The 26681-nt window shown below is 43.5% G+C and overlaps 1 protein-coding gene and 1 pseudogene across 6 annotated transcripts in view; both read left to right on the plus strand.

Annotated features, from left to right (window-relative positions):
• The window catches only part of LOC309846291 (spermatogenesis-associated protein 31D1-like), a 911407-nt pseudogene that overhangs the window by 692283 nt on the left and 192443 nt on the right, over positions 1-26681 (plus strand). The window lies entirely within an intron of this gene.
• The window catches only part of LOC309846378 (uncharacterized protein), a 134741-nt gene that overhangs the window by 56421 nt on the left and 51639 nt on the right, over positions 1-26681 (plus strand). For 4 of the 5 annotated variants that reach the window (XR_014301869.1, XM_082695278.1, XM_082695280.1 and 1 more), the window contains exon 2: positions 15938-15996. Coding sequence is in view for 4 of the 5 variants with exons in the window: in XM_082695278.1 (XP_082551404.1) it covers positions 15938-15996 (59 nt within the window). In the remaining variant the exon portion in view is untranslated. Of the gene's footprint in view, positions 1-1002; positions 1224-15937; positions 15997-26681 lie in introns of those variants that run through there. The other variant, XM_082695279.1, reaches the window with a different exon arrangement.

Below are 26681 nucleotides of genomic sequence, written 5' to 3' on the forward strand. Positions count from 1 at the left end.
GGCTTACAATATTCTTATAAGATCTGGGAAGCTGAGTGGCATGACTTCCAGCACTGCAGATTCTAAAGGACACCGGTAAAATCCAATCCATGTGCTTAATATGAAACGTGATGGATTTGTAACTTTTTATTTTGTACTTTTAGGAAGGCTATGTTCTACTTCCCTCAAAATGACATCCAGAATGGTCAGCTATGGGAGAGATCAGGAAATGGTCCAATATTGCACGTTCAGCCATAAATGTGGAGATGTGAAGCCAAGGTTTGACTTCCCTTCTCTCACATAATATTATCATTTTAAATAGCAAGTATCAATACGGGCAATCTTCTGAGAAATTAGTTCATACTATAGCTTATACAATGTGGTAAAATCAGTTATGTATTGGCCGTCTACCATGGCAGGATACATGGTGTTATAATGGACACAGAAGGGGAGAAGATATAGTTACTGTAGAATATGGAGTTCTCTAAGAGAAGTGCAAATAAAATGCTCGGAGAGCAAAAGGAGAAGTTGTTATGCTGGTGGAATCAGAAAAGGCTTCATTTAGTTGATGGTAAGTGAGGTTTTGAAGGCTGGGTAGGAGTTTAACAGGTAAGAAAAGGAATTCCATGGGTGCCTGGGTGGCTCAGTCAGTTAAGTGTCTGACTCTTGATTTTGGTTCAGGTCATGATCTCAGAATTGTGAGATTGAAACCTGCATCCCCTGTGCAGAGTCTGCTTAAGATGCTCTTTCTCTCTCTCCTTCAGGCCCCTGCCCTGCCTTTTCTCTCCCTCTCTAAAAAGAAAAAAGAAAAGGAAAAAAAGGAGTATCATTTGGTGGAAATAGCATGACTGTAGTCAAAGATGTAAGATACTTGGATTTATTTTGAAGGAGCAGTGAGTTTTCTAATGCACTGGCTATATTTGGCTTATTTCATTTGCAAGCGATAGAGACACTGCTCAGACTACTGAGGTAACAAAAAATGTATGGTTTGCTTATTTGAAGATTTGTTATGGTTTTGTCTAGCAATTCAACACAACGACATCAGCATTCAGCTTCTTTCCATTTCTTGGCTTTGCTTCCAAGATGGCAAGAGCCCTCATCCATCTTTCCTACTACATTTGGCTATGAGGCAAAACTGTGTAGAGCTGTCTCTTAAAGCAGACTTCTCCAAAGAATTCCTCACTTGTTTTGTGACCTTGAACCAGTGCCGGAATACAGAAGCTTGAAGTCAAAGACTTGAGTAGGAACTATGGCCCTGCCATTTCTTGACTGAGTGGCTTTGGTTGAGTTACTAAAACTCTCTGAGAGTCAGTTTCATCACTTGTAAAGTGGGTATGATAATTATCTTGTCTACTTAAAGGGTTATTGTAAAAGTTAATTGAATAAAGTGTATGGAAGTACTTTGAACATTACCAAGTGCTGTGTACATGTAAGATAGGATTAGTAAAAGTAATATTAATACTATGTGTATTTGATAAATCCCAACTTCTAGAACAGTTTTATCTTTTTAGTATATGTTTATACCCCTTTTATAAAATAGCCCCACAACTATCTTAACAGTCCTCCTCCTCTTCCTGAAAACAGTGAATGTTTACAAAGTACTTACTTTGTATGTGCTAAGCATGTTTCATGCAGTGTTTCATTTATTCCTTCCAGCAGTCCATTTTACAGAAGATGTCACTGAGATTAGGGAGGTGAGGATCTCGTCCAGGTTCCCCTGGTTAATACATGGCGGAGCCAGTGTCCAGCCCCATCTGAGAACTCTTGCTTTGAATCCCTCCAGTCTACTTTCTCTGCAGACTGATTTTCTATAGTCCTGTAGGTCATTAACACCACATTTCTTAACCGGTTCCTGTGTACGCCCATGCCACCACAGCTTTAAACTCCTGTATGAAGGAGCCTGCAGTAATCTCTTCTGGTTTCCAGTTCTCCTGAATGCCACCCCCAGAATGTGACTGTGAACTTTCGGTTGAATATAATTGGATATGAAAGCAGTTGTATGTTGTGCCATGTTGACATATCCTTATGTTAAACTGCAGCCACTGTTCTCCATTAGATTGTATGTTCCCATGGTTGGTTTGAGCTTCCTGATGTAGAATCCATTTTTCTTTCTTCATCCAATGTCTTTGGAGAGGGCAAGTGATTTAATTCCTGAAATCAAATGTATCAAAACCCCCCAAATTTTTCCCTTGGGAAGTTTTAGTTCTTTCCAATAAAATCTGTTGTCCCCCTCAGCTCTTATGTTCCACAACCAGTGGAAGCACAGGGCTTGAACATTATATCTTACCCTCAGATCTGGTCTCTGGACTCCAAACACAGGCCTACATCCTCCTGACTGACACGCCACCCAAATGTTTCTCTGGAGTTCCATAGTAGGCAAGTCTAAAACTACATCTATGGGTCCTTGTTCCCCATCCCATAATAGACCTTCCCCCTCTGTAGTGTCTTCCATTAGTGCCTGGCACCCCTGCACACCCAGCTGTCCACGTCAGAACACTGACGGCCGTCCTGACTCCGCCCCTTTCTTTACCCTCCATTGTGGTGCCTTCCAAATCCCGGGAGTCTTTGCCTCCTGAATATTGTTGATTCTGGCTATTGTTCTTCCACTCATACTTTGACCCTCTGCTCTCCCTGGAGGACTAGAGTAACCTCCTACCTTGTTCCCCATAAATACTCTGACTCTCACTTCAATCTATTCCTCCTACTGCCATCAGAGTGATTTCTTTTTTCAAACATCTTAAAAGGTCACTCTGCCATGGACTACTACTTAGATTGAAGGTGACCTTCGCTAACACATCCTCTGGGCTCAGCATGGCCACATCCCTGCCTCTTGCCCTCTTCACTGCAGCCACAGTGCGTGCTCGGTGCATTCAGTCCCTTGGCCACAGTGCTCTTCCACCCCTATGCCTTTCCACTTCCCTCCGCACCAGGAGCAACTCACCTACTTAAGGGATGACCACTCTATAGCTGAGCTTAAAGCCCCAGGGCCGCTCCCCACCCCACCACCCCCAGACTAGATCAGGTCTATTAGTCTCTTTGCTCTCAAGGCACCCTAGAAAGAAGTTTTCTTCTTTCTAGGAACTTATCTAAAACAGAATGAAATAGAATGTAAGGAGAGTCTACAAGGCCAAGGTCAAGTCTGTCCTCACTTGGAACTAGCACTGTGCTTAGCACTTCATAAGAGCACAAGGAGTGCCTGGGTGGCTTAGTCAATTAAGCATCTGACTCTTGATTTGGACTCAGGTCTTGAACTCAGGGTCGTGAGTGCAAGCTCCGTGTTGGGCTCTGTGCTGGGCTCCATGTGGAGCCTACTTAGATAATAATTGGGTGCCTGGCTTAGTGGGTTGAAGCCTCTGTGTTCCACTCAGGTCATGATCTCAGGGTCCTGGGATAGAGCCGCACACCGGGCTCTCTGCTCAGCATGAGCCTGCTTTCCCCTCTCTCCCGCTGCCTCTCTGCCTACTTGTGATCTCTGTCTGTCAAATAAATAAAGTCTTCGAAAGAAAATAATTTTAAAAAAGCTCAGTATTTATTTATTGAATAACTGAGTAAATAAATGTAAAGTTTGTGGAAAGCTGACCTCATTTTTAGTGGATTGCTGTGATCTATCATCTCTAATATATCTATGTGTTAAATGTGTAATATATACACACATGACTATATATACATATACATCTCTATATACATTTCCATTTTTGCTAGCTTAAAGAATTAAAAGTTGGGTCCTTTGAAGAAATAATCCAGATAACAATATCTTCCTCTTTTAAATACTGCTTCTTTTTAAAGCAATTTCTGTTTAAAATTTTTCTAAAATACATTACAAAAGCTCTCTGTCATTTCAATGTATGCTGGTCATAGTTAAATACTTGACAATTAATCTTCATTATTACCTATGGTTCTGTTTGCCCTTTTATTATTATCATCTTTCTCGCCACTGAATCGTTTTAACAGTCTTACTATTATGTCTTTTTCCTAGCCTTATTTTTCTTCCAATCTGCTTTAGATCTAGAAATTAATTAAACATACTTGTTAAGCTTGTGCATTAAATAAGAGTTAATAAGGCTTTGAGTGAAAACCTAAGGAGCAAAGTGCATGGTTCTATGCGGCAGAGTGATTTTAGCTTCCTCCGTGTATGTCCTGGGCTGGCTTTCGGATGCCCAGAATAGTCTGAGGTCTGATAATCTGGGAAGAGAGATATTACCATATTTATTCATGCATTTAGGAGCTAGAGTATTTAAAATAGAATGCAAATCACTTGAAAAATGGAATTGAAGAGAACACAAACCAAGCATGAAATTGCACCAAGTAATTTTCCCTATCTACATACTAAGTAGAGCTAGATCTTCAGGAGGTAACTAATTTGTAGTTAGGAATGAGGAAGTAGAAAAAACATCCCATTAATATCTACAGTTACCCAACTGCTACATGTTGGCCCACATGACAACTCATGTTTTATTCCAAAAACAATTCTTAGAATTCTGTTTTTTTTAAATTATGAAATGGAGCTGGATTGCTTAAGGAATTGCCCCCCACCCTGTTGCCCTGGAATCTGATTAGTATTTGGAGGTAGCAAATACTACCCTTAGCAAGACCTCTGCAAAGAGAATACCCAAGCTATGATGATTTACAATTATTTCAGCAAGATATGATGCTAGGAAGATACATTCTTCCCTGCTGTGACTCTTGAATGGGCCATTTCTTAGCATTCTGCTGCATGTTTTGGTGCAGTTTGAGGCTGAAGGAAGTACGCTATGTGGAGAAGAACCTCATTCCAGACAGAGACCTGAGGCCAGTGGCCATCCCATCAAAGTCAGGGTACAGTTAGCTGGTTTAACTTAGCGGGTAGGTGTCTTTCTTCCCCAGCTTCACCAGGATGGTCCCAAACCTGTGCAACTGATGGAAGTCAATGACCTTCTAGGAAAAGGAGGGCCATCCTTTTATCAAAAGTCTATGAGTAGTTGCATTTCCCTATTAGAACTTGGCCTCAAACATGTTCCAGAGAGTGAAAGCCTTAAAGGACAGAGTCCCAGATTCCTTGGACCCACTTCTAGTGTGAAGTCAGCTAGAGATCATGTCCAGGGCGGCTTCGTTCCTGTCTCATTGCCTTGGCGGCCCTTAAGTAATTTCTAGGTCTTTGTACTTCAGGGAACATCAGTAAGGGGAACATTTCATCTTAACTAATTCATGGAACAAACATTGAGTCCTTGTTATGAGCAGACACTGCCTCAGGCACTGGGGACACACAACAAAACAGATAAAAACATCCCTCCCCTCATGAAGATGATAATCTAGGGAGTGAGGCAAAAATAACACACACAAATAAGTAAACCATGAAATATGGCAGCTGACAGTAAGTGTTTGAGAGGAAAATAAAGCAGCAAAAGGGGATAGAGAGTGCTGGAGGGGTTGGGATTTTAAATATGGCGGCCAGGGGTGTCCTACTGAGATGAGGATTGACTGAAGAACTGAGAGGAGGCTCTGGGGGAGGAGCTGAATAAGAGCAACCACAAGCGCGAAGGCCCTGATTGGGAACATTCTTTTTGGTTGGGTGTGCGTGAATCTTTTTGGAAGACTTTCCTGCATCCATGTGGGTACGTATGTGTGTGTGTGTGTGTGTGTGTGTATCCATAACACATGTACACAAATGCCACCATTAAAGAGCATACTCTCTGCTATTTCTTACTTAAGCACATATTAGAGGTCCTTCCTTACCAACAGACAGGTATGGCTCAGTCTTTGGCAGCTCTACCGTGTTCCACGTCACATGGGTGATATCTGTAATCAGTTCCCCATGAATGTACTAGGCTAGGGCTGGTTCCCAGCCCACCTCCGGGTCTGAGAACTAGAGAGGCACTTTCCCTGCCCATTTCTTTGTTCTCCTTTTCTGTCATCCCTACTGGCCACGTGGCATATCTTGGCGTCTCTCTTGCCAACTCCGGGGTCCTACCTGCTCTCATCCTTCCTTCTGACCTTCGGTTCAGGAAAGACCTGTCCTCTGTCCTGCTACCTTCTGAGTCCTTCATTCTGTGTCAACTTTTGCTGACAGGTGCTGTCCTGTCAGTGTCTCCTTTGCTCCCTGATTTAGACGTGGAAGGAAACTCTTTGTAAGAGGATTCAGAAGTGCCTTGTGCAGACCTGTCACCCATGGCTGTGGGTGTCACTCTCTGACGTCTTGGGCTTCATTTCTCCCTGAGTCTGTACTCACCTGGAATCTCAGGGGGGCCTCAGCAGCACTGAACACGACAGTCTCGTCCTGACCTCTAGTGGATGACGCTGTTTCAACACGCAGGCTGCCCATATTGGTGAGCGATTTCCTGCTAGACAGGCGGCCTCAGCGGCCTTAGTCAGTAGCTGCATGTATGCTTGCTTTTGCTGAAAGTGTGTAACTCTCTCTCTCTCTTTAAAAGATATTGTTTATTTATTTATTTGTCTCAGAGAGAGAGAGGCACAGAAGGGGGAGCAACAGAGGGAGAGGGAGAAGTAGGCTCTCCCATGAGCAAGGATCCCGATGCAGGACTTGATCCCAGCACCCAGGGATCATGATCTGAGCCAAAGGCAGACACTCAACTGACTGAGCCACCCAGGTGCCCCAGTGCAGAACTCTCGAGAGCAGATCTCTAACAGGAAAATAAAACTGACTTTGCCCTAATATGTTTTCAGGGGTCAAGTTGCTATTTTGTTTTTGTTTTTGTTTTGCTTTGTTTAGTCTATCCAGGTGCCTCCAAAATGTATGGTGGGGGTGGGGGGGTGATAACTTCCCAGACCCCAACTTGCAAAAGTGTAACCTGGTTTTGTTTCCTGACCTAAAATCCTGCCAAACTTTGGAAGAGGGTTGGATATTATTTTCTCTTGCGAAGGTCTTGGAAATAGTTGGGGAGTCAGCAAGCAGAGTAATTTGAGATGAAAGCCTCTCAGGGCTCAGACCAGGTGTCTGAAGTTTGTAACTTTTGGATGAGTTCTTTGTGTGCTGACCCCTTCGTGTGGCAATCCTCTTTGCTTCTTTCATTGTCTAAATACTTCCGGTGTTTATTTCCATGACAAAGTGTTTTCTGTTTATCCCTCTCCTCTGCCTATTTGTAGGTTTTTAAACTGTAGAGGAATAGAGAGCTATTCCTTCTGCCTTTTCTCATCCTTTGGACTTTGCTTTCTCCATCCCTGTCTACACAGGAGGCGACAGGGCCCCCAAACACATGTAACTACAGTGGGCTCAGGGAGGGGCGGGCTGAGGGGGGCATGGCTTTAGCTTCCAGGCCTGGCGATCAGGTTTACTCTGCCTGAGACACTGGATTGAGGTGAGTGGTGGGTGGTAGTGATGAAGTTCTAGAACCTAGGTGAGGTTCGGTGGGCTGAGGTCCGGAGCCGATGACCAAGAAAGAATTCTTGAGACATCTTCGGTACAAAATGGTGGTTTATTAAAGCACGGGGACAGGACCCGTGGGCAGGAAGAGCTGCTGCTGCCCCGGGTTGTGAGGGATGGCAGGTTATGTACCCTGCGGTTGGGGGAAGTGAGGGGAAGGGAGGTTTCAATGGAGTTTTCATATGCTGAAGAGGGCCTACAAGGTGCCAGGATGTCCCGGGCCTACCGGAGGCCTTGCCCTTGCGGCTTGATCAATGTTGTCTTTAGACCAGCCATTAACATTAAGATAGTTGGGAGACTTTTTGGTTCATGCTCCCTCATCAGTAGGAGCCGGATGGAACCTGAGATCCACTAATTTGCTTCCTGATCCCTATGTGTGTCACATTAACTGGTCCAGTGGGCTAATGAATTGGGGCCACTGTCTGGGGTCTGCCAGCAGGGCGCCTGGCATGGGGGTCCATCCCCTATAAAAATGTAAAGGGTGTGGAAAGTGAAAACCTTCCAAATTTGCATAGGGAAGCTTCCCTATGCATAATAAAAGAAGCAGAAACTGTTGGCATTGCATTTTTTAGACAGTAGAGAGGAAGGGGCGAAGTCCCTTACATTATCTTTTCCTAAATTGTGTGTTAGGTTACCTGTTTGCTTTGAATATAAGTGTCGTTGGGGCACCTGGGTGGCTCAGTGGGTTAAAGCCTCTGCCTTCTGCTCAGGTCATAATCCCAGGGTCCTGGGATGGAGCCCCACATGGGGCTCTCTGTTCAGCAGGGAGCCTGCTTCCTCCTCTCTCTGACTGCCTCTCTGCCTACTTGTAATCTCTGTCTGTCAAATAAATAAATAAAATCTTTAAAAAAAATATAAGTGTCATGTACTCATAGATTTCAGGTGGCTCCTTATTTCCAAATTATATGTCTGAGGGATTTAGCGAAGAATATGTTTTCTGCGGAGTCCTGACTGTAAGGGCCTGCCCTCCCAGAGGAACTTGCTTGTGGACCCCGGATGTAGGGGTGGGGCAGGCCAGGTGGAGATGTCCAATCGGTGCAGCATGTGTATATCCACTAGGGTGAATTGAGATCCGATTGGCCACCTGTATAGAGGTGGGGCTCAACCAACCACATAAAGGTTGCTGTAGGAGGCTAGCAGAGGAAGAGGAGAGCTGTGGTGGGAGCAGAAGAAAGAGTTGGTTGGGAGCAGAAGAGTCCATGGGAGCGGGGAAAGAGTCCGCAGAGTGGAGGAGCTGTAACAACTCTTGTAAGAGCTATAACCACCGCCAGCGGTCCGCCACCGGCAGTCCCTGCGCCAGCAGTCTCCAGCCTCCAGCGACCCCGAGCCGCCCCCTGCAGCCTCCAGCCACCTGCCAGCCGCCTGCGGTCCACCTCTGGCAGTCCCACCGCCGACGGCCCGAGCCTCTGCCTGCAGCCACCAGCCGCCTGCAGCTTCCAGCCGCCTGCGGCCCCGCCTCCGGCGGTCCCGCCTCTGGTGGCCCTGAGCAGCTGCCTGCAGCCTCCAGCTGCCCGCGGCCCCGCCTCCGGCGGTCCTGCCTCGGGTGGCCCCCAACCACCTCCTGCACGCTCAGCCGCCTGCAGCTTCCAGCAGCCCCGCCTTCAGCAGCCCCGAGCTGCAGCCTCCAGCAGTTGTGCTGATGACGGTCCGGAGACACCGGCGGTCCAGTGGTCAGCAGTCCCAACGCCTACAGCCCCTAGACACCAGTGGTCCAGTGGTCAGCAGTCCTGACGCCTCATCTTGGGAGTGGCCTCTTCTTGGGAGCGGCTCCGATCATGGAGCGGCCTCATCTGCGGAGCAGCCTCGTCCGGAGCGGCCTTGTTGGGAGTGACCTTGTCGGGATCATCATCATCGCCTTTTCATAAGAGATAGCCCTGACCGGTCAGTTTGATTCTTGATGCTTGGCACGAATTAAAGTTTTGTTTGACCTTCGCTTTGTATCAGTCTCGTTCCTTTGATCACGGACCCTAACTCTGACATTACATAGGAAAGGAATGATGAACTGTGATCACTTCATTATAAATAAATAGGTCCAAGAGGTCATTTGTTCCTGGGGCATCTAAGAGATGAGAGAGATTTTGTGAGGTCGGCGTGGGTGCGATGACTTCACGGTGTACACGTGAACTTGCAAACTACAATTCTCTCTCTTACACAAGAACAAAGCAGTGCCCCCATCAACCGGCTGAATTGTTTCCCTGTCCTTTTGTTGCTGAAGATTTCAAAGTATTTCCAGACCCAGCGGGGCTGAAGCAGAGGAGAGACTTTCCACCAGGACCCTCCACCCCGCCAGTGCTTATGCGGTTGGTAGATGGCCAAGTAGTGAATATGCCAAGTGGTCAGATCTGCCAGATGGGAATAGAGAGAGAAATTGCATGTGCCAGACCCAATTAGAATGGAAAACCTGAGGGCACTGATAGGCAGGGGTGAAGAAAAGGGAGCTGGGTGCATGGCATGCAAACTGCTTGCATGTTAGCATAGTGTTCAGAGAAACACTCGTTAACTCTGTGGTCTCAAAAATGATTTCCAAACCTTTCCTTCAGAAATTCCTTATTAGGGAATCACCATTGAACACCACCAGCATCACTTGGATACTCTCTGTCGCTTTTCTTCCTCTTGCTACCACTCGAGGGAACAAAGGACAGGCTCACCAGCTGCTCCGTGTGCCCATCAGAACCTTGCCAAAGACTCCTCTCCAGGTTGGTCTTTCTGTGGCTTCAAAGGGCTGCATTTACTCAGTATCAGGAGATGCTTCATGAAGAGGTAGAATGACTCTTGTGACCAGGGAGTGTTGGGTCCCAGAGGCCGACTGGGGCCATTTCGCTCAGTTTTCAGTGACAGCGTCACAGAACTGCAGCTCACCCCTTCCTGTCTGGGGCAATCTGTTCTTCACCGAGGAGCAGCTCTTGAGAATTTTCGTCATTCCAAGAACTGGTGAAGATTTAATTGATGTAGCGGGATTAGATTTCCAGGTCTGTGGTTTGCTTTTTGGCCTCTCAGCTATGATAAAGACTGATTAGCACATATCACCACCTCAAGGAAACTCCCACTGGGATGTCAGAGATCCAGGGAGGCAATGGTTAACACCGCTTTTTTCCCATCCCAATTATGGGAGGACAGGAGTCAGGCAGAGAGAGATGAAAAAAACCATCTTTATTATGCAGTAGCACAGCTGTGGTTATGGGTACGAGCTGGCCTCAGACTCAAGACGCAGATAGGCTTTAATCCCATATCGCATTTAGGGGGCTTTACAGAAAGGTACAAAATGGGAGGTACAGGAGGTACAGTGTCTCCACGTTCTCGAGAGGCCGGCAGCAGGCCAAGGACTGCTCTCTGCCCTGTCTCCCACAGGACTTGCGTAAGGCTGACATGGACGTGAATGCGAGCAGGGCGTGGGGGCTCACCTGGACCCACAGAAGCCAGAGTTCCACTTTCTACACGTGACTTAGGTCATTCTAGCTGTGCAGGCTGAGACTTACAGTCTGATCCAGGTGCAGAGTCACAGGAGTGGGAAAGGAGTTTCCACTGATCGTTGCTGTTTGTCAGGTAGTTCTGAGGAGGCCAGATCTGTGTGGCGCTTTCCGAAATTGACGTTCATACTTTCTTCACCATTACTAATGGATCCTGTCTCTGATTGAACTCCTGATCCTCTCCACCCCAACTGATCCTGCACCCGTCCCCGTCTCGGTCAAGTCCAATTCTGCGAGCCAATGGTGCAGACCAAACACCTAGGAATCCATGGGTCCTTCTCTCAGCCGTGTGCGACTCCTCCTGCCACCACCCCGGTCCAAGCCATCATCATCTCTGGCCTCAGTGACTGTGGGAGCCACCCAGCTAGCCTTCCTGCTTTGCCCTTTATCTTCCTACTGCCCAAGACTCCTATCAATAGGCCACTTTAAACTTGACAGACAGTGTAGCCCCTAAGAAAAAAGAGAAAGGAGAGGAACTATTCCTCCATTCAAAGCCCACTAATGAGCGTCCCCTCATTCAGAGGGTCGTCCTCTCCTGGACCCCCTTCCCTCCTTGCTGGCTCTCTCTACGTAGACTGCCTTGTGTGTTTCTAGCACTGCTAGCCCTCCAATCTTTACATATTGGTTCCTGCTTGTGATCCTTATTCCCCTGCAAGTATGTTAGCTTGATGAAGGAAGGAAGTCTTCGTGTGACTGTTTTTCCACTGCTGTATCACCAGTGCCTGGAACAACTTGTATATGAGGTAAATACATACTTGTTACCCAAGGAACAAACAAATGCATGAATGAATGATTGACACGACTTAGCAGCATGGCCAGGGTGCGCCTCCTCATCCTTGAGACCAGCTGTTCCCACCCTACACCCTCCTGAAGGCATCAGGGACTGCTGCCTCTGCTCTTCTGTCAGACATGTTAGAAAGAGAGAACCCTGACAGGGCTGAGGAAACTTAGTTCCCTCTTTCAAAATCACCAGATAATTCATTCTGCCTCTGAGTGGTAGAATGAATGGTTCAGGGTCCAAGCAAGCCCATATACCTTGGCTCTTACTCATGTCCAGGGCAGAAAAATTCCTCAAACTGAAGTCCCACCACACAGAAGTGTGAGGTCCCAGACATGGGACTACCACAATTCAGTAAGAAGATGCTGGTGGACCAAGTCCATGCTCCAGGATAAGCCTCCAGGGGAGGCCAGGCCTGTCACAGACAGTTGGAGTGTGATCTCTGAGCACCCAACCAATGGGGAACCCAGTGCGTGGCTCTTCTTGTCTGACACCGTTCTCTGATCAAAGGAAGCCAGTCTCCATGGAGAGATGACTGTTTGTAGGGCTGGGGCACAGAAGGGAAGGGGGGTCAGGAACATCCTGCAGCACCAGAGGGTAAGGTAAGGAATTGTTCAAGAAACAAAAGGGTGGACACTTTAAAGGAATACAGGAGCCATCCCACCAGAGCTGACCAAAGCAGGAACAATTTGAGCATGAAAAGCAATAACCTCGAGTTAGAACTGAAAGTATAAAATACCCATGAGTCCATGCTGATAGAAATGAATGAATAAATAAATCAGTGGTGGAGAAGAGATTACATCTTCCTTACAGAAGAATTTCAAATAATTTAGGTATTAATAGTTTATATAATATGCAGGTGGAGAGTAAGCTCCCCTCCCCCAATTCAAGACTGGGCTATACTTAGTGACTTCAGAGTATGGAAGGGGCGGGGGAAAGTAATCTTACAGTAGCGGAACTGGCAAGCTCAACCTTGACCAGGTGGTCAAGATCAGCATTATCAATGATAAGTCATGGTGATAGCCGGTGGTCCAAGATGTTTAAGAAGGGCACTTCACTGGCGCGCCTGGGTGGCTCAGACTGTTAAGCATCTGACTCTTGATTTTAGCTCAGGCATGATTTCATGAGATCAAGCTGAGAACTAGGCTCCGTGCTTAGCAAGAATCTGCTTGAAGATGCTCTCCCTCTGCCCATCTTCCACCTCAAATAAATAAATAAATCTTAAAAAAAAAAAAAAAAGGCACTGCAACTCTATAGTCTTCTTCTCTGAAAGCCAGAAACTCAGGTTAACTGTGAGGAAAACATCAGATAAACGCAAATCAATGAACATTCTACAAAATACTTGACCAGTAGTCCTTAAAACTGTCAAGGTCATGAACAAGGGAAGTCTGAGAATCCCTTGATCCTTCGCAGGTGAGAGGAGCCTAAGGAGATCTGATGACTGAACGTACTGTGGTGTCTTGAATGGGATCCTGTGACAGGAAAAAGGGCCTTAATGGAGAAACTATTAAACTCAGAATCAAGTATGGAATTTATTTAATAATAATTTGCCAGTGTTGGTTTCTTACTAGTGACAAATATTCCATGGTAATATAAGACATTGACAGGCAAAACAAAGGGGAGGGGATATAGGAACTAGAGAGTTCCTTTTTTATTTTATTGCCTTTGTGACTTTTCTGTACATCTAAAACTATTCTAAAAAGCGATGAGGAGTTAGTAAGCACTTCTGTCTGCTGCCACCCAAGCTCTTGCAGCCTAGAACCTTGTAGGCTGATCTTCCTTGATGCTTGGAGACGTGACCAAAGAGACCAATATAAAAAAATGCCTTTGATGTCATCAGGCTTCAGTATAATTGTTTCACCTGTTTATACACATGCGCTCTCCCTTTGACCCCCAGGATGCTCTTCTGCCACCTCCTGCCTAATTTACATTCTTTATCTTTATTTTTGATTTTAGACATGTAGGATTCTTCTTGTCTCATTTATCACATGCACTACCATAAAGAAATATCAATTTCGATTTTAATATATAATTCCATATGTATGAGACCAGTTAGGAGGAGGAGATTAGCATTTATCAGATACTTCCGAGGTACCAAGCACTGTGTTAGATGCGGTTTTATTCAAGCAAAATAATGCAGGAGGTTTGCATTCTGCCTACCTCAAGAATGGATTTTTCTCTCTAAATGCTTAGAATAATTGGCATACAGATTTTGTGAGAAGTCCGTTCATCATAGTGAGGGTGAAAGGAAGACATTCTATAGGGTGAGTATTCGTAGTACTTGAATTTTCTCTGATCTTATATACCTGTAGGTATTTATACTGTGGACAAGGGAATAAACCCACTCTCCATTCTCTCTCAGCTTATAGCACCAGACTGGGTTTCTGTATTGCCCTCCTGTAGGTCTGGCTGTGGAGTGTGGTCCTGGTTAAGGCACGTGGGGGCTGCCCCCAGGGAGGTGGGAACCCCATTGGATGGGCACGCACATGGGTTTTGGCCTTTCCTCTTTATCTCACTTGGCAGTGTTGTCCACTACTTCTGCTTGCATTTGGGTCCCAGCAGCAGAGAATCCCGCATCTCCACACAGCAAACCCATTCCATATTCTATACTCTGCACCTCAAAAAGGCCTTGCATAGGGGTGGATGTGTCCATTTAACTGCTGGACATTATAATCCGTCTCTTGCTAGGATCCTGGGCACATTATCCAATGTGGTTTCTTATGGGTTTTTAAAACTAAATACATTTACATAAGAAATAGTCATGAGGGATGCCTGGGTGGCTCTTTTGGTTAAGCATCTTCCTTTGGCTCAGGTCATGATTCCAGGTCCTGGGATCAAGCCCCATATCAGTGTGGGTCTGGTCAGGCTCCAGACCCACACTGAGCTCCTTGCTCAGTGGGGAGCCTGCTTCTCCCTCTGCCTCTGCCCCTGCTCGTGTTCTCTCTCTCTCTGACAAATAAATAAATAAAGTATTAAAAAAATAAGAAATAGGAATGAAACAGCTTGCATTTTCGGATGATGTCACTACTTATTCTTTCACGGTGATAAAATTGCACTCTTCATTGCTCCCGTTAACCTGGAATAATTGACTTTACTTGCTCCAGATGTAGTCAGCTGTGTTTACCACTGTTGTCCTTATCTAACCCAGTCCCTTTTATTTTATTTTATTATTTATTTATTTTAAGTAGGCCCCATGCCCAGCATGGAGCCCAGTGCAGGACTTGAACTCAGGACCCCAGAATCAAGACCTGAGCTGAGATGAAGAGTCAGACACTCAACCGACTGGGCCACCCAGTGACCCCCTAACCCATTCCTCTTTGAATCCCTTTTGGTTTTGGAATAATTTTATATTTCCAAAAAAGTTGAAAAGTACAAATGTCTCATATACCGTTCAACCAACTTTCCCTAATGTTACCATCTCTGAATAATGTTTTAATCCAAGTCATTGCCAAAGAAAACATTTTTTTTTTTTTTTTTTGGATAGGAGTGAGGGAGGGTGGGAAGAGGCAGATAAAGGTTTGATACTTTGAAGTCAGTAATTCATCAAAGAGGGAGAATGATCAAGTTTAAGTCTTCTCAATATTGTGGGCTTCCAAATGGAAGTTCCAGTGGATAGTGTGTAAGGGTCTGAAGCCCTCACCTGCCACGGGGTTCTTTTCCATAGATTCCAAGTGTTAAAAAAATGATGCCTGGGGGTGCCTGGGTAGTTCAGTTGGTTAAGCTTCTGTCTTCGGCTCAGGTGGTGATCCCAGGGTCCTGGGGTTGAACCCCACATCTGGCTCTCTGCTCAGTGGGGGGAGCCTGCTTCCTCCTCTCTCTCTGCCTGCCTCTATGCCTGCTTGTGATATCTGTCTGTCAAATAAATAAATAAAAATCTTTTAAAAAATGAAAAAAAAATGATGGCTGAAAATTGTTCAGATGCAATGAGTGAATCCAACCGATGACCACGCTGCTTTCCTCACCTGATAGTCTTTTAGTCTTGGCCTGTCAAGAAGTAATAAAGGGGAAGCTGTGACATGAATGGGGCTGTTTCCACAGGGTCTTGTGGTTGGTGCCTGCCAGTTCATCACTCTCTAACAGAAAACTATTATCAGACTAAGGTGCCCTCCGTCCGGGGAAAGGCCTTCGTCATTGCTGGAGCGTTTGTTAGCCCACTGGTTTTCCCGGTGACGGAAAGTTCAAAACCCACAGAAGCATCACAACTTCCCAGGCTGGGCTTTCCTCTCTGTGAGTTGAGCATGATGATTTACAGCCTTCTTGGGGCGGTTAGGGACTCTGTTCATTGACTAGGGGGCTATGTCACTGTTTGGTTTCCTCCCATGGGTCTCATGTGCTAAATTTCTTTTCTTCTTCTAGGATCTGTTGAAAAAGTCTTTTGTAAGACTGTGCTTCGAGATTCGGAGACGGAAAACAAGGTAGCCAGCCCACGCACTGCATGAATGATCAATATGCTAGTCTCATTGTTTGAAAAACCCCAAATGGGACAAACCTTGCTCTAGTAGGAATGTCATTTGGTGACTAGATGGGAGTAGGCCATGGTGGATTGGAGAGGCTGCTGAGGCTTGAATAATGGTATTGCCTAAAGCCAGGTGAGGGTTTCAGGCTTTTCCTGACGATCATTGCTGTAGCACAGTTGTGGCAATTCGAGTGAAAATGCCTTTCAATATGGGTAGTCAGTAATTACGTGTCTTAACAAAGGATTTAGTGAAGTGGGAACCTTGGCCAAGAACCAGTCCTTTTCCAGGTGTTCCTGTTCTGTTAGTTAGGCATCTCTTTCCCGCCTAATATACAATGTTGACATCATTAAGCACAAGATAAAAAATGCAGCATTCACAGCATAAAAATATTGAGGGCTTTGAAATCCACAATCATAAGTAAAATTAAAAGCTGAGGGTTATTAACCTGAATCCTCAAAGACCTGATGTGTCCCATAAATGAGAGGCAAGCTCTCACGAACAGGTGTTTTTCTTTTGTGTTGTATGTGTAGATAGATGCCTATTGTCCCATTAGAATTAGTGGGTAACTTACTGTTCATTTTTATGTATATATATATACATATACATATATATATATAGTTTACTTATTTGACAGAGACAGAGATCATAAGTAGGCAGAGAGGCAGGCAGAGAGAGAGAGAGAGAGGGGAAGCAGGCTTCCCGCTGACAGAGAGCACGATGTGGGGCTTGATCCCAGGACTCTGAGATCAGGACCTGAGCCGAAGGCAGAGGCTTTAACCCATGAGCCACCCAGGCGCCCCCAGATATATTTTTTAAACATAGTTATTTAATAGAAGGTGGAGGAAAGAAGGACATTCTGAAGAGACTGAGTAGCAAGAAGAGAGCAAAGAGACTGTGTAGCAGGTAGGGATTCCATTTGGTGACTGGCTACGGAGACTTGCAGTAATGGTGGTTAGACTTTCAGAAAGCATTTTATTTTTTCTGACGTGACATGAAATCTACAGGTAGGTCATCTAGGATGGATTTAACTGACTTGGGATGTCCTCAAGAAGCCAAATACCTCCTTTTGTTCTACCATTGGAGGGTAGCTGTTTGGAAGTGGAGGCTTGGGCATTCACCGTGACTGAGGGTTCTGGTCTGAGGGGCAGGGAGAATGTGGTGGCTTCCCTAACTCTCTTATCCCGGCTTCATTCCATCACTAGACAGACAGTACTTGATGATATCTGCTCTCCGCAGTCTCGCTCTGTTGTTTCAAAGGCGGGGATTAGTTTCTAACAAGACACGGGGGGATTCGTGAAGAAGGAATTTCCTAACTTGGGTCACTTACTCAGTTGTGCTTGTGGTGTACTTTCCTGCTAGGCATCAGGACAGTTCTAGGATTCCATAAACCATGCAGTCATAAACTCTGGCCACCTGGTTTTGTAAATAAAATTATTTGGGAACGCACCCATGCCCATTTGCTCACACATCGCCTATGTCTGCTCTCTTGCTGCAATGGCGGGGGTGAGTAGATGCCACAAAGACCTTAAGAACCTCCAAGCCTAACGTATTTACTATTTAGTTTCCTTCAAACTTTAAAAGAGAAACTTTGCTTCCTCCTGCCTAAAACATTTGATTCCACCTGATTCCTCTTTATCGAGGATAATTTCTGTGGAGGGGAAAAAAAAAAAACTATGGATATTTTTGCTCTTGGGCCTGGGATTTAGGAGCTTACGTAGTACTTTATTTTTTTTTTAAGATTTTATTTATTTATTTGATAGAGATCACAAGTAGGCAGAGAGGCAGACAGAGAGGCAGGCAGAGAAGCAGGCAGAGAGAGAGAGAGAGGAGGAAGCAGGCTCCCCGCTGAGCAGAGAGCCCGATTCGGGGCTCGATCCCAGGACCCTGAGATCATGACCTGAGCCGAAGGCAGAGGTTTAAGCCACTGAGCCACCCAGGTGCCCCTTACGTAGTACTTTTTATAAGGTTTAAGCTTTCTTGACAAAAGAGTTTATTTATTTATAAAACCAAAAAAACCCCACATGAAAACAAAACAAAATAAAATAAAATTGTGTTCTATTTGCCTGTTCTCCCATGGAATTCTGTAAATGATGTGGCTGGAGAAAAATGTTAGAAATCAGTTAGGAGCCTCTCACAGGACTTTCTTACATTTCACATTGAATATATATTTGTCATTGCAATCCCAAGTGTGAATATGAAGTCCTCAAATTTAAATTTCCCTTCAGTAGAGCAAATAATAAAAGCAAACCACTTAATTATTTTTATGGCTAATGTTAAGGAAAGGTCATCTGAAGATTAGGGTTTTAGGTGTCGTGCCTTTCAACACTGGGACATAGGTTTAGAAGGAGGATGGTAGCAAGCAGGGTAGCTCGTCAGTGGGGTGAGAGAATGATTCTTTCTGGAGAACTTTGTTCTGCAAAAAATTGTGAAGGCAGCCTGTCTAATTACCATTGTAGCTTCACATTCACTAAGTTGAGGGGGAGGAATTCAGGAATAAATAAGATCTCCCCCACCCAGGGCTTTCAGGTGGGCAAGGCTGCACCCCAGCACACAGCAGGCTGGGGGCTCCGTCCGTGGCTCACTGCTAACACGTATAAAGGATGGGTGAGGGGGTGCTGGCTTGCTGAGCAAGAACAGGGCTGGCTCTGGTAAGTTCTATCCTTGCTTTCTCATCATACTATCTTTTGTTCCTACTTAAATTATCTTTAATTTAAAATAGAATCGTATTGTATAAAACCTAATTATGCATCTTAACATATATTATCTAATAATATATATTAGAGTATGTATCTTATTTAATTGCATAAAACAGAATTATAAGATGAAATTTTATAATTTAAAATAGATTTTAAATTATACACAGTACTGTTTCCAAGCCTTTATAAGCCAGCTGGACTTACTTTGGGATTCAAGCCTTGTAGAAAGCAATGGTTCTCAAACTCAAGTGTGCCTCCTAATCACCTGAAGGTCTTGTTAAAATACAGGTGGCCGCCCTCCCCCCACAGTTAGTAACTGGTGGCTCTGGGCAGGGCTGAGTCTGTGCTTTTCTAACACATTTGCAGTCGTTGATGCTGCTGGTCTAGGAACCATCTTTTGAGTACCGCCATCAAGGAGAAAACAAACAATAAAAACAATTAATGTTGATGATTTAATGTGTTAGCAACCTGCCAATCAAGCAGTGAGGTTTTGGGGGTTTGCGTGTGTTTTTTGTTGTGTTTTATTTTTAATTCTTATGATGCAGCTGTCCTTATACTAGGTGTTGTGGGATCCTGGTCCTTATCCTGAGGGATTTTTCTGATTGGCTGAAGAGATGAGGAATACTTAGAAACAGGAGAAAACGGTAAGGTCTAGCCAAGTGTAGAGCAGGGGTGGGATAATTCAATGTGGAATTTTGTCTTTAGGAAGGAACATGGGGTGAAATAGAGCTTGAGCTGGTCTCTGAAGTGAGAATAGGGTTTGAGTGGGGAAATAAAGGGTGGGGGAGGGGGAATCTTGTCATTAAGGACCCACGAGCATGCGCAAAGGGCCAGTGCTGGAAAAGCCCCTATAAAATCACATCTGGTAGCATGACACCAAGCATAGGACCTCTGGCCCCGATAGCAGTGTGCCTTGCTTGCCTGTGGAAGAGAACGTACCCCGCCAGCCGGCACCACCCTCCCATCGCATCTCTCCCTACCTTCCATTTGATTAGAGCCCACACTGTTCTTGGAAGACTTTCTATACGTCCTGAGGCCATTCCTGATCCTTTGTTCCTGATACCTCCTTCACCCAAAATCTCCTTTCCAACCCCTCCGCAGGCCTTCTGGGAGGCTCTCCAGGGGGTCCAGCCATCTGAGCTGTCGCAAGTCCACAGGTGATTCTGAGAAATTCTGCTCTGGGAGGAAAGCTAATTTTTCAAAAGTGGCCCCGAATTCCTCCCAGAGAGCTGTTTCCTCCCAGAGGAAATCCCCACTCTCTAATTACTAACAGTCCATATTAAGCATTGAGATTTTGCATTTCTTTTAAGATGAACAGTTTTAATTTCTTCAAGTAGTTTACTTTAGAAACAAAATGAGAATTTTCTCTGTAAGTTTAACATTTCACTGACTTTATTATGTAGTACAAATACCCTGACTGCTGTTTTTAAATGATTATAATTCAACCATAGATGATGAATGCTTTGGAGTCCTTTAATGAATTGGATAATAACAATGATTTAATAGAAGTCAAGCTATCTAACAGTAAGAAGAAAAACCCTGCTGATTAAATTCATTAAAAAAAAAATCATGTTCGGGCGCCTGGGTGGCTCAGTGGGTTAAGCCCCTGCCTTCGGCTCAGGTCATGATCTCAGGGTCCTGGGATCAAGGCCCACATCAGGCTCTCTGCTCAGCAGGGAGCCTGCTTCCTCCTCTCTCTGCCTGCCTCTCTGTCTACTTGTGATCTCTCTCTGTCAAATAAATAAATAAATAAATCTTTAAAAAAAAAAAAAAAAATCATGTTCATTTAAAGTAAACTGCATTCATACCTAAAATCTTCAAGCGCCTTGCTTAATCTGTGTCTAGATTATATTCTTTCACACTGGAAGAATGAAAAAAATAATGAGGAATCCTATCTAGAAAACACTGCTAGATAATGTTCTGCTAAATGTTCAAGGATTCACAATATACTGCTTATTGCCAAGTGAAATTGTAACTGCTTGGCCATGTACAGAGTTTATAAGAATGATTTTCCATGCAAACACACATTTGTGAATAGTCTAAGTATATCTAAGTGATCCAAATGATGTTCCTTTTACAAGCTTTTTTCTCTTTTAACGTTATTGAGGTACAATTCATGATATAAAACTCTACCCATTGAAAGTATACAATTTGATAAGTTTTGATGGTTTCACTTACAAAATTAACACCACAGTCAAGATATAGAACATTTCCATTACCTTTCAGATTTTCCATGTGTACCCTTCCAATCTATCCCACCTTCAGGAGGAGTGGTGCCTGGCCTCAGACAAATTTTTGTTATAATGTATTAATTAGCATTCTATATAAATAGAATCATACATAGTTATTCTGTTTGTGTCTGGCTTCTTGAACTCAGCACAAGGATTTCGAGATTCATCCCTGTTACTGCATATATCAGTAATCCACTCTTTTTTCATTGTTGGGTAGTATTTCGTAGTACAAATATGGCACATTTTGTTTATTCACTTGGACATTTTGAGCTTTTGGCAATTACGAAGTATTAGCAATGAACATTCATGTACAAGCCTTTGTGTGGACATGTGTTTTTGTTTATATTGGGTAGATGCCTAGTAAAGAAGGGCTGGGTCATATGCTGCATGCTAAATGTTAACATTTTTTTTTTCAAAATGCCAATTTCTAAAACAGTTATACAATTTTTTTTAAGATTTTATTTATTCATTTGACAGACAGAAATCACAAGTAGGCAGACAGGCAGGCAGAGCGGTGGAGGGGGGAGAGGCAGGCTCCCTGCTGAGAAGAGAGCCCGATGCAGGGCTCGATCCCAGGACCCTGAAATCATGACCTGAGCTGAAGGCAGAGGCTTAACCCACTGAGCCAGCCAGGTGCCCCAACAGTTGTACAATTTAAGGTTCCCATCATCAGTGTAGTCGTTATACATCCTCACCAATAGTCAGTACCATGGCTCTTATTTTTGGTCACTCTGATGGGTGTAGGGTAGGCGCTTGTTGTGTTTGAATTTGCATTTCCCTGATGACTAATGGTACCGATATTCTTTGTTAGGTGCTTATTGGCCATTTGTATATTTTCTTTGTTATAGTCTTTGGCTTAAAATCTAATTGATCTGATATAAGGATTGCCACTCCTGCTTTCTTCTGATGTCCATTAGCATGGTAAATTCTTTTCCACCCCCTCACTTTGAATCTGGACGTGTCTTCGGGCTTAAAATGAGTTTCTTGGAGGCAACATATAGATGGGTTTTGTTTTTTTATCCATTCTGATACCCTGTGTCTTTTGATTGGGGCATTTAGCCCATTAACATTCAGGGTAACTATTGAGAGATATAAATTTAGTGCCATTGTATTGCCTGTAAGATGACTGTTACTGTATATGGTCTCTGTTCCTTTCTGATCTACCACTTGTAGGCTCTCTCTTTGCTTAGAGGACCCCTTTCAATATTTCCTGTAGAGCTGGTTTGGTGTTTGCAAATTCTTCCAGTTTTTGTTTGTCCTGGAAGCTTTTAATCTCTCCTATTTTCAATGATATCCTAGCTGGATATAATATTCTTGGCTGCATGTTTTTCTCGTTTAGTGCTCTGAAAATATCATGCCAGCTCTTTCTGGCCTGCCAGGTCTCTGTGGATAAGTCAGCTGCCAATCTAATATTTTTACCATTGTATGTTACAGACTTCTTTTCCCGGGCTGCTTTCAGGATTTTCTCTTTGTCACTAAGACTTGTAAATTTTACTATTAGGTGATGGGGTGTGGGCCTATTCTTATTGATTTTGAGGGGCGTTCTCTGAACCTCCTGAATTTTGATGCTCATTCCCTTTGCCGTATTGGGGAAATTCTCCCCAATAATTCTCTCCAGTATACCTTCTGCTCCCCTCTCTCTTTCTTCTTCTTCTGGAATCCCAATTATTCTAATGTTGTTTCATCTTATGGTGTCACGTATCTCTCGAATTCTCCCCTCGTGGTTCAGTAGCTGTTTGTCCCTCTTGTGCTCAGCTTCTTTATTCTCTGTCATTTGGTCTTCTATATCACTAATTCTTTCTTCTGCCTCATTTATCCTAGCCGTGAGAGCCTCCCTTTTTGATTGCACCTCATTAATAGCTTTTTTGATTTCAACTTGGTTAGATTTTAGTTCTTTTATTTCTCCAGAAAGGGCTTTTATATCTCCCAAGAGAGTTTCTCTAATATCTTCTATGCCTTTTTCGAGCCCGGCTTGAACCTTGAGAATTGTCATTCTGAACTCTAGATCTGACATATTACCAATGTCTGTATTGATTAGGTCCCTAGCCTTCGGTACTGCCTCTTGTTCTTTTTTTTTTTTTTTTTTGTGGTGAATTTTTCTGCCGTGTCATTTTGTCCAAATAAGAGTATATGAAGGAGCAAGTAAAATACTAAAAGGGTGGCAAAGACCCCAGGTAAATATGCTTTAACCAAATCAGAAGAGATCCCAAATTGTGAGGGGGGACAAAGGGGATAAAAAGAGGTTCAAAAAGAAAGAAAGAAAAAAAAGAAAAGAAAAGAAAAGAATTTAAAAAAGAAAATGAATAAAGAAAAATATAAAAAAGAAAATATATATATATTAGATAAACTAGTTTAAAAACGTTAAAAAAGAAAAGGGTAAAAGTTAAAAATTTTAGCAGAAGAAGAGAAAAAAAAGAAAAAGAAAAAAATTAAATTAACTGAAAGACTAAAAAAATCACAGGGAGAAAGCCATGAGTTCCATGCTTTGCTTTCTCCTCCTCTGGAATTCTGCTGCTCTCCTTGGTATTGAAACCACACTCCTTGGTAGGTGAACTTGGTCTTGGCTGGATTTCTTGTTGATCTTCTGGGGGAGGGGCCTGGTGTAGTGATTTTCAAGTGTCTTTGCCCCAGGCGAATTGCACCGCCCTCACCAGGGACCAGGCTGAGTAATCCGCTCAGGTTTGCTTTCAGGAGCTTTTGTTCCCTGAGCGCTTTCCATAGAGTTCCGGAGGATGGGAATACAAATGGCAGCCTCCTGGTCTCCGGCCCGGAGGAACCGAGAGCCCGGGGTCCCACTCCTCAGTGCGCCCTCAGAGAACAGCGCCCAGTTACTCCCGTCTGCCTGACCTCTGGCGGCGATCCGAGCTCACCGAGCCTGCGACCAGTTCAAGGTAACCCCGAGCTGTGAGCTTACTGTCAGCTCTGTCTCTCTGGCCGGCCTTCCCTTTCCAATACCCACAAGCTCTGCGACACTCAGACACCCCCGATCCTTCTGTGACCCTGCGGGACCTGAGGCCATGCTGACCCTGCGTTTAGCCTCTTGAGTGATGTCCCTCAGTGGAACAGACTTTTAAAAGTCCTGATTTTGTGCTCCGTTGTTCCGCCGCTTGCCGGGAGCCGGCCCCTCCCCCTGGGGTCTATCTTCCTGTCGCTTTGGATTCACTTCTCCGCCGGTCCTACCTTTCAGAAAGTGGTTGATTTTCTGTTTCCAGAATTGCTGTTCTTCTCTTTGATCTGCCGATGGATTTTCAGGTGTTTGCAATCTTTAGATAAGCTATCTAGCTGATCTCCTGTTAGCTGAAGTAGTCTCAGCCTGCTACTTCTTCGCCATCTTGACTCCTCCCCCCCCCGTATATTTTCTTTTTAAACTGTCCGTTCAAATAGCTTACCTTTTTTTTAAAGTTATTTTTCTTATTAAATTGTGAAAGGTCTTTATATATTTGGCATATAAGGCCTTTATCAGATACATGTATTTGCAAGTACTTTCTTCCAGTCTGTGACTTTTCCTTTTCTTAAAGGTGTCTTTCAAGCAGCAAATTTCATTCATATTGATAAAGCCCACTTTAACAATTTTTTCTATAATATGTGCTTTTTATATCCTATCTAAGAAATTGCTGCCTATCACTAGGTAGGCATATTTCCTTATTGAATTTTTATCATTTTAACTTTTAGATTTAGGTTTATTATTTTGTTTATCATTTTGAATTATTATTTGAGTGATGTTTTTTCTTTTCCCATATGGATACCTGATTCCTCTAGTACCATGTGTTGAAAGGTTATCCTTTCCCTACTGAATAGCCTCGATATCTTTATAAAACTTCAATTGACTATATAAAGTGTATCTTTTTCACAGTCTCTATTTTGTCCCATTGATCTATGTTTATCCTTACGCTAATTCTGTATTGTTTTCTGATCCATAAAGATGGTCTCCATCTCCATTTATTTCACTTATAAAAATAATATTAGCTATGTCTTAGATATTTTATTGTAGAGGTTTGCATATCCCTTATTAAGTTTATTCTTAAGTATTTTCTGCTTTTTGATGCTGCTATTGTAAATGAATTTATTTTTATAAATTTTATTTTTCTTTGTCTTTAATATAAAATATACAATTGATTTTATTTTTACTTACTTATTTATTTTTAAAGATTTTATTTATTTATTTGACAGAGAGAGAGCACAGGTAGGCAGAACAGCAAGCAGAGGGAGAAGGAGGAGCAGGCTCTCTGCTGAGGAGAGAGCCCAGTGCAGGACTCGATCCTGGGACACTGGGATGATGACCTGAGCTGAAGACAGGTGCTTAACCAACTGAGCCACCCAGGCACTCCTACAATTATTTCTACATATCAATATTGTGGGGCACCTGGGTCACTCAGTTAGTTAAGCATCATCTGCTTTTGGCTCTGAGGTCATGATCTTGGGGTTTTGGGATTGAACCCCACAGGGATCTAGGCTTTGGACTTCCTGCTCAGCAGGGGGTCTGCTTCTCCTCTCCCTCTGCCCCTCAAAACCCTCATCTGCTTGTGCTCTCATTCCCGCAAATAAATAAAATCTTTTAAAAATTATATATCTATCTACCTATCTCTCAATCTCAACATTCTGTCCCTTTAGCTGGCTAAGTTCAATTCTTATATTTAATATTTGTTTCTAGATTTATGAAGATATAAATAATAATGTTACTTGAATATAGAAACAGTTCTACATCTTCCTTTCTATTATTTTTGCCTTTTGTCTTCTGGTCTTCATATAGTGTCTAGGACCTGTAGGACGATGTTGGGCAGAAATGATGGATCAGTCATTCCTGCCTTTTTTCCCAGTCTTGGGGGAAATAATTTAATATTTCATCCTTGAGATTGATGTTGGTTATTGGTTTTAAGTAGATGACATTTATCAGATTGTGGATATTTTCGACTCCTACTTTGCTGAGAGTTTTTGTCATGAATTGATATTGCATTTGATGACATGTTTTTAATTTATTTAGTAAAATGATACACTTTTTCTCCTTTATTCTGTTAACATGATGAATTGCATTGATTGATTTTGGAATATTAAACCAATCCTTTATTTAAATATTAAACTCAAGCACATCATTGAGTGTTATCCTGTTTGTTAAGTTCTTAGATTTTTTTTCTTCTTATCTTTCAGTTCTAGAATTTTTCTTTCTTCATTAAACTTGCTACTCTTTAAAGTTTGCAGATTCATTCTAAGATTTTATTTTCTGAAATATACTAACTGTACTTGTTTTAAAGCCCATGTCTGGTCATTTATAGCCCTCTGAGTCCCTTTCTGTTGTTTCTTATTTGTGCTTTGTTTTCTTTGATTATATATGGAACATTGTTTTTGAAAATTTATTTGTGGGAAAATTTGAGCCCTAAGATGGTTTTACATTCCTCCAGAATTTGATTCTGCTTGGCCTCTGGGGGCACTATTAACATGGTTATCAGCTTTTTCCAGTTTTAGTGCTTGAGGTTTTCCTGACCCCCTAGGACAGTCCAGGTCCCAGGACTAGTTTAGTCTTCATTCATTCTTAATCCTAGGGTTCGAGTCAAACCCATGGGTGGTTGCCTTGTGTCCTTAACCTTGCAGGGACTAGATTCTTTCTTTTGATTTCCTCTATCCCCAAGAGCCCTGTGAAAACCACTGTCTGGTCTCTTTGTTAGAGAGGAACACACCCTAGGGAAAAGAAGGTTCTAGACTAACCATAATGGGTTACAGC

This window comes from Mustela nivalis, assembly GCF_964662115.1.
Source record: "Mustela nivalis genome assembly, chromosome: 13".
In the NCBI taxonomy this organism is placed as follows: Eukaryota; Metazoa; Chordata; class Mammalia; order Carnivora; family Mustelidae; genus Mustela; species Mustela nivalis.